We start from the raw sequence: 8491 nt of genomic DNA, 5'->3' as shown, positions 1-8491 counted from the left end.
TTCTGATCATCAGTCAACTGATGGATAAACTCCAAAACATTGCATGGAAAAGATGTCTCTTAAAAGTCACAGGAGAAGCCTCATAAACAAAAGCAAACAACGTGCACAGAGCGAAGGTCATAACCATTAAAGATAGATGAGGAACCAGAGTCAGGCGACGGGTGCGGTACCTGAGGTATCAGCTGCTCAGATGTCAGTGACATATTCAGCTCCGCACCTGGACAAGACGACAGGTAAGAACTCTGTGCAGTGTGACTTTGATGGAAAATTTGTGAAAATTAAAAAACTAGTAGTAGTAGTTAAAATAACATTTAAAATGATCACTGGGGATCACTAAAATGACACGAAAGTGATTGAGTAGCCTACATTACTCAAGAACTGTGCTTAAATTTTGCGAAATGTGTACTTTGCTTGTGCTTTACATCTTTATTCCATTTTCTGCTCCATTGTGCTCCTACTCCAACTTAATTCCAGAATAATATAGAATACTTTTACTCCACTACAACAGACATCTGAGTTAATGATGATAATCACCTTTGTTGTTACACACACATGGAATTTGTCCACCTTTGTTGGCCAAGTATGTTACACATACATGGAATTTGTTCCCAGTACAGAATCTACGGCACCAACTCACACAAACACACACACCGATGGTGACACTGTCCCTGCAGGGTGCTGCTCAGGAGCAACTTGGGGTTCAGTGTCTTGCCCAAGGACACTTTGACATGTGGACTGGGGACAATGGGAGTTGACCCGCTGACCTTCCAGCTGGGAGATAACCATTCTGCCTCCTGAATCACAGCTGCCTAACAAATTTTATTAGGCAAGGAATCTAAATAATTCCTACACCACTGTGAGAAAGTGGCTCATTTTTTCCTTTGACCACATGCCATAAAGGATAACTGAGTTATCTGAGATTAGCAAGTATCATAACTGAAGAGAGAATATTACAGCACAACACCTCACAAGGCCAGACACATACAACCATTACAAATGATGTCTCATTTTGCTGCCCCCATTCTGTGCTCTTGTTAATACTGATTTTTATTTATTTATTTTATAGACATTTTAAATGTTTGTTCTCTTTACAGTCAAGGACAAAGACATAAAAACAGATACAGCAACTGCAGTAAATGTTTAGAGAGTTATAACAACCTTCAAATAGTAATCTGGACTGAAAAAGAAGCATACACTTCTTAAAGCACAAGTCTTACTTTTCCTGCTATTTACTGTACCATCTGAGGCTGAGGCCACACTCATATAGGTTCCTAATCTGAGGCCATAGATGCCTGCCTGCTGCCTCCTCTCCCAGACACAATCAGCCCAGCAGATGACATGGCTGCGGATGCAGCGATTAAGTTACATGTGCTGTAATTTACTGCCAGGCTGAGCAGAAAACAATGGAGTCTTGTTAGCATGCAGTGGAAAAACCAAAGATCAGTGTGCTTTTAATTCCTTTGTGTGGATGTTTTTTTAAGCATTTGAGGAACCAGTGTGAACTGAACACACAACTTTACTTACTGAGCTACAGAACCACAGTCACCTACAGCTCCAGTGAGATGTCTCAGTCCATTTTCACCTGTAGACTTTTACCTCAAGACTTTATATCATTGTCAACAGAGTGAATTACAGTCCACATCCTCCTCTAATCATTCTGTCTGTGCTAGGGTAATAAGTCCATTCAGAATGGAGTCATATCAGAAAGACTCAATGAGAAGAACTGGGAGAAACAGCAAGACTTTCCCTCAAGGTCACTTTTACAGGGGAGTCCATGGAGGAGGCAGAGACACTCCTGTAAGTATCTATTTAGCATGTTGCTGATTCATGTCTGACTGTCAGCATCACTACTTTATTTATGATTTTTACAAGCATTTAACAGCTGTCATTTAAGATGAACATTACTGTGAATATTATTACCTGTATACACATTTCTGACTGATTTGTTTACCAGATCCCAGCTCAGCCTGGTAGAGATGCTAAAATGATCCGCTCCATTGCCAGTCTAATCAGAGCGGATAGCAAACTCCTCCTCCTAGAGAATCCTGATACTGTGGAGATCTACAAGGTCAGCAGTGATTCTGTGTGGTGCTTTACTGTTGTTTTCTTTCTTTTTTGTTATCTTCTCCAGTGCTGCAGATTAAATTGTGTCTTTCATCCATATTCTTTTTACATGTGGGACTCAAAATACATGAACTAAAATCCAATTTTGTGGAATTTCAAAATAAATATAGTTTTTCCTGCCATGTTTTGTATTCAGTATTTAAGACTAAGAAACAATAATAGCATATTTCTTAAAATGAGATGGAAAAGGTTGCATACACAAGTTTTGGATGGAGAAACTAATTCTCCAACAGACACTGCTTTGAACATCCAAACCTTTTATGCCTTAAAACAGACCTGCCTCTCAGGTTGATTGTAGCTGCAATATTTAGTACCAATTCTAGTCTTAGACATTTGATAGTGGGCAAAAATATATAGAATTTACCACAGAGCAATATTTCATGCTTTACATTTTCTATGGACAAGGCTACACAGGTCTACAGTAAGCAGCAAAATTATAATGTGCTATGTTATAAATGGATGATACTCATGTTTAGGGTCAGTTAGACCACAGAGAAGTTTTCTCTCTTTATTTTTTATAAGTACAGATATAAAGGATAAACATATAATCTCATATGATCCATAGTGTTTGACCCATGTTTTACAGCTCCTGAGAAAAGAAAGAGAAGTGATGCATATCATTTTCTGTGGTGGATTTTTGAAACATATTTCAAATTCATAGTAAGATTAATGTTACTTAGCTGAGACATACTTAACTAAAGTTGGAGTTGTTCAGTATCAAGCATCTAGAACAAAGATAAGTTTTAGTTTTGAGCAGTTAAAATGGCCCTGAAATCTTTGAGTTGAATGTGATGAATTTTAAGTTTCACCCCTTAAATATAGCTGGATGAGCCAACAACTGGTTCGACCAGGGTTGGTAGAGACAATTACCTCCCAGCCATCATCTCCAGGGCTTCAAGTCTAAACTCAATCAAAGATGCTCTGAGGCAGTCCTGTCCTTATTTGTATGACAAGCGAAGGGGTTCGTTCTCCTCAGTTGCCTCGCAGAGAACAGCGGGTCACACTAAAAATCAGGTAATCACCAATCTGCTTAATTTCTAGTGCATATAAGTTAAAGCATTTTTATAAATTCAGCCCTTGTTGCTCTTTCCACCTTCTGGCTCTTCATAGCAGAGTAACCTAAAGGCACAAAGAGAAGCAAAGAAATCCAATGTCACTGTGACAATGACCTACCTGGGACAAGGTCATTGGCGGTCAGGGTTGGGGTCAACGCAGGATGAACTGAAGATCCTCCAGCAAGTCAGTGGAGGGGAGAATATCTGTGTCTTCAAGGGCTTGGTGACTCCAGGAGGTAGGAGCTGTGACATTTCAAGCTGTATTGTTAGAAGGCACATGAGAGGATGTATCTGTCTTTTAAATGTCTATTAGACTCAATGTCAGACATCATCTATAGGGAAAATTTATTTGTTTTCCCACATTTAAAAGGGCCATAAAAATGGACAAGTGATATTTGAGGTGTTAAAGCTTCTGCCCATTTTCTCATGTCTAATTACGACTCTGCCCTCAAAGCAACAGTGTAAATAGGATGAAGATGATGTGGAGCTGCGGCGTTGTTGGAACTGAACAAGAATAGAAATATGTGATTTGATAGGTAACCAGCACATAAAAGGTCAATAGAGAAGATGAGTCTTTATCTTTGCAGATGCTACATGCTTTTTTAAGTTAGATTTTTGGGCTTTTAGCCTTTATTAACAGTAAATTGCTGAGAGGCAGACAGGAAACAAAGAGAGAGCAGGGAAGACTGACAGTCGGACTTTATCCACTGACATCACACACACAGTGTGCTGCCCGGTACATAGTGTATCACCTTGTTACCTCTCAACTACAGGATGCCACTGTAGCTACTATATGTTGACACGCACTGTACAGCTGTCACTCCAGGGAGGGAATCAGAGTCAGGCAGATGTACAAGAAACATGTTTAGGATTGATCTGTTTACCAAATCCTCTGTAGATGTGTAATCTAAAGGAATAAAACAAAGGACAAGAAATGCTCAAGGATCATATTCCAAGCAACCTTTATGAGATTTAGCAAAGTTTATGAAATTTGTAATAACTTTATATTTACTTTTTGCTGACTTTAATGTAATCAGTTTCAGCACTATAGTTGACTCTACACCTAGAAAATAAAAGCAGTAGTGGGCCAGTTCACACAAATTCCAGAAAAGCACATTGCGTCATTTATGTCTAATGGCATTTAAGTGTTCTACTAGTTTTGTTTTTTTCAGTATGTGCCCATTTAGCCATACTTTAAATACTTTATACCAAAAAGTATCTAATCATATAATCAGTGCCTGTGTAGGCCTAGTTTTGTAGTGAACTAACAGTTTGGACCAGCAACAGAATAAAAAACTAAAGACATAAGTAGCATCTAACATCACAGCATAGTGACCGGTGATGACACGACTAAATAAACAATTCAAATCAACACTGCTGATGGCAAAATAAGTCAAACATGACAGATAGCCACACTGAATCTAACATAATATTCTCTCCCTGTATCTTTTAGAGCAGTTCCAGTTTGTCTCCCAGAGACACAGAGGTTACCCCTTCAGCGCTACCTTGTACGTTAACGGCATCATGGTGGCTAGGATCAGCTCCTGCTGTGAGTACCGCTATGCTCCCGGCTTCCAGCAGGGCAGGAAGAGCTACTTCAGGTTGGCCTGGCTGTCTGGTGGGGTGCCCTGTTACAGGTCAGATTTCATCCTCTGGAGATATAACACTTGCAGAATATTACATATGCGTACCAGTCAGACCAGATCAGGTAAACCTATTGCTCTACAAATATAATCTATCATGTGAGAAAAAGAATGTACATGGCATGACATATGGGAATGATGTTGGTACTGGTTATGGGGGAGGAAATGTGACTCTTGATGAAAGCACATTTTTCATCTTTTTCAGATGTACAAGTCTTCGAAACAAATACAGCTCCTGCCAGCAACTGAACAATGGCACAAAGGAGAACTTAATTCTCCCTCTTGAGCAGGGCCCTGGCAATGGTACAAAGCCTGGAGATGCTTGTCTCAACTTTCCATTGCTTCCTAAAGTTTATTCATCAACATTTTTTGACGTTAGGTCCAGTTCTTGATTTTGATGGACAAAATATCCTACAACGCAATCTTTTTTCTTTCTAATTGTCTGCAACATCTCCATTGCAGGCCCTGTCAAGTCACATCCATCATCCCCTTTGTTCGTCCCAGCCAAACCAGAAAAGAAATCAGTGAGGAGGATGAGAAAAGTCATCAAGGAAGGTGGTGGAGAATCTACAGACAGCGAAGACCACACTGTAGTCAGGATTAAAGAGACCTCCAAGAAGAAACGACGGAAGGGTCAAACTAATCAGAAAGAGAGCAATGGCAAGACAGCCAGAAGTAACGGAGGGGAAGAGGGACAAGACAGCAAGGCCTCGGAGATCTCACAGACGTCAAGAGTAACCGATAAATGTGACACCCAAGCACTGTCTTCAAGACAAGACCTTAAACAGCTAAAAACAACCAGCGATGCCACAGCACTGCAGACAGAGCAGCCACAATCTAAAAAGACCAGCAAAGTACTTGGTGAGCACTGTTTGAAACGTTTAGCTGGTTTCATTCTTGCAAGAGAAGATGGAAAAACAGAGGAGAATCGCTTTCAAGTGGAGATGTGAATGACCTTCAGTCTATCTGTATTTAATGTTCTTTGTGGAAAAAATGGGAAAGAACAAGAGTCTTTCTTTTTAAAGATTCATTGCAGGGTGAAGAAGCACTGACTAAGCAGAATGGAAAGAAACTGAAGGACCTGGGATCAAATGGGAAAAACAGAGATGGGGAAAGACTGAGGGATTTCTATGAAGAATGTGTGGAAATGAGCACCACACTGGAGCAGGGCCCAAACAAACACAACTGGTTCAAGGCAAACAGTGAGTAAAGCAAGCCACAGCACAGTGGGATCGAACTGGAATCCCCCTGGAGTGCTCTAACGGATTTACATAATACACTTTAGCAGAAAAAAGCTGGATTTGCAAGAAACTGATGCTTTGAACAATTTCTACTTGAAGGAAGATGGATGACATGTGGGAGAGGTTATGTAGACACACATGCATTTCTGCATGCATAACTCTCACAACAGCAGATCTCTCTATTGCACATGAATTATTAATAGCTTTATTTACATTCTCATATCAACAGTGAATATCAATATCACTGTATACACCTGGCTTTAGGAAACAGTTTTATTGTGTCTGACATGCTTTTTTTTCCTCTGCATGCCAAGTTCTGGAGAGGTGCCGGCTCCAGAAGAAGCTTTCATCATGCCCCAAAGCTTCAAGCTCAGATGTAGAGCTCAGCGCAGAGAGTGACACCATCCTGCAGCCCGAGGAAGAGGAGGACAGGGCCAGTAAGAGCACTGGCAAAGAAGACCCTATTAAAGAACAAGACCTGCAGGCACAGGTGTGTGTTCAACACAAACTGAGGCTGTTTTTGTCATTCATGCGTTTGGCATTAAGTCACTGGCAATAAGTTCACATCATGCAGCAGTGTGTTAGAACTGATCATTTAATTGCCAAATAATCTAATAAAGCATGAATCTAAAACTAATTTGTCTGTTAAAGTAATACATTTTCCATTAATATTAAGCAGTCGCATGCCATATTCAAACCATATTTTCCTAGCACCATTATGATTATTCCATTATTTTGTCTTCAGCCTTAATAGGGAATTTGTAATACACATTTACCACAGTGACACAGCTGAAGCAATGTCATAAAAAAAAATCATGATGCATTATTTGTTCACACATTAGGACTTCAGTAACATGATGCAGTTTGAGAGGGATGAATATGTATTTCAATGGCATTGTGTTTTATGATCCCACAATGTTAAAGATATCAAACACAACAAAAGAATCTACTACAGCAGCAGCAAAGGGGCATTATGTCATTGGCATATAACATTTATAGAACTGATAAAAAAAGATTAATTCACTGAAAGTCATTTTATTCTAAAGAGTCATTACAACTGGAGGCCAGTGCTATACACAAATGGTTGTAACATCAGCAAAATTTTATCTGGGACAGGCAGGTGTTTGGCTTGGTCCCACCCATTATGATGAATGAGCTTTCAGCGGTGCCTGAAAAATTCCTCAAGGTCTTGTGAAGTGGCACAGTGGATGTGGCTGACAGCCAGACCATATGTCTTTCTGGAGTCTCACTCCATCGCTGTGTTTAGAAAACCTCCAGCACTTGTCCCACTCTCATCTCATTCTTGGCCAAAAAACACAATCCTGAGCTGTGTTGCTCTCACACACCCATAGTAAATACTTAACATTCACTATATGTACAGGTGGAGGAGACCATTTCATGCCAGAATGATGGAATAGAAAAAAGTCTTAGAAATAAAATAAATACATGTAATAGTGGTGTCACCGGTAATTGTTTCAAACTGCAACCAGATTTTGTCATAGTTCTATAACACTTGGCATTATGAAACCCTATAATGCATACCCCTATTTTTTCTGTGAAAAGACAGCCTTTTGGATATGTCTTAACTTTTGGAATTAAAGTGATCTCTTGTACCAAGTTCAACTTGACCCAAAAATAACAGCACAGCTCAAATGTTACTATGACTTCTTTTTGGTGTGACATTGTAGCTGGACACCATGATGATGGTACTGAGTACATCCCATGAGGTGGGGCAGCTGGTTCTGAGGAACACAGAGCTGACTGACGATCTCCTACTGAGCTTGGCGGGAGCGCTTAAGAGCAGTGTGTCTGAGGTCACGCTGCTCAACCTCAACCTCAACCTCATTGGCCCATATGGTGCTTACATCCTGCTGGACATTCTGAGAGCGAAGCCTCAGATCAAAGGCTTACAGTAAGTCCCAGCTCCATAAATTCATGTTACACTAAAATCTAAGACGGTGTAACAATCAAATTCAGAAGCCAAATCTTAAAAGTGCCCTAATGTGACTGTAAAAAAGAATTTAATAGAACTGAAGAGACAAAAAAGGCATACCAAAACCAAGGACAGCCTCCTCACTGCAGTAAAAAAAATCTTATCTTTCAGCTGCTGAATTACACTATGAACAAAAATGATGAGTCCTTACCTTTCTGAATTATTTCCTTTTGTCCATCCATTCATTATCTACACTGCTTTTTCCTGAAAATGGTGGCAAGGGGGCTGAAGCAATCCCAGCTGCACCCTGGACAGATCACCAGCCTATCACAGGGCTCCTTTTGTCCCTTTCCTTTGGTTTCTCTCACATTGATCTAACAACTTACAGTGAATGCTGACATACTAGACAAAAGACTAGTATGGGGCTTAACGGATTAGTTCAATATTCTATAAAACATGCTTATATTTGTTTGTGGTGGAAAGTTACATGATAAG

General features: G+C 40.0%; 1 protein-coding gene across 1 annotated transcript in view; it reads left to right on the top strand.

Annotated features, from left to right (window-relative positions):
* Positions 1-1689: 1689 nt before the first annotated feature.
* LOC109959126 (uncharacterized) overlaps positions 1690-8491 on the top strand; it is an 8303-nt gene continuing 1501 nt past the window's right edge. Inside the window, exons 1-10 of the mRNA XM_020598262.1 lie at positions 1690-1797; positions 1955-2068; positions 2947-3138; positions 3235-3415; positions 4633-4816; positions 5028-5125; positions 5285-5683; positions 5848-6024; positions 6378-6553; positions 7752-7975. Coding sequence (XP_020453918.1) covers positions 1690-1797; positions 1955-2068; positions 2947-3138; positions 3235-3415; positions 4633-4816; positions 5028-5125; positions 5285-5683; positions 5848-6024; positions 6378-6553; positions 7752-7975 — 1853 coding nt within the window. The remainder of the gene's footprint in view (positions 1798-1954; positions 2069-2946; positions 3139-3234; positions 3416-4632; positions 4817-5027; positions 5126-5284; positions 5684-5847; positions 6025-6377; positions 6554-7751; positions 7976-8491) is intronic.

Source organism: Monopterus albus, unplaced genomic scaffold, assembly GCF_001952655.1.
Source record: "Monopterus albus unplaced genomic scaffold, M_albus_1.0 scaffold37.1, whole genome shotgun sequence".
NCBI lineage: Eukaryota > Metazoa > Chordata > Actinopteri > Synbranchiformes > Synbranchidae > Monopterus > Monopterus albus.
This window is presented reverse-complemented; position numbering and strand designations above follow the sequence as displayed.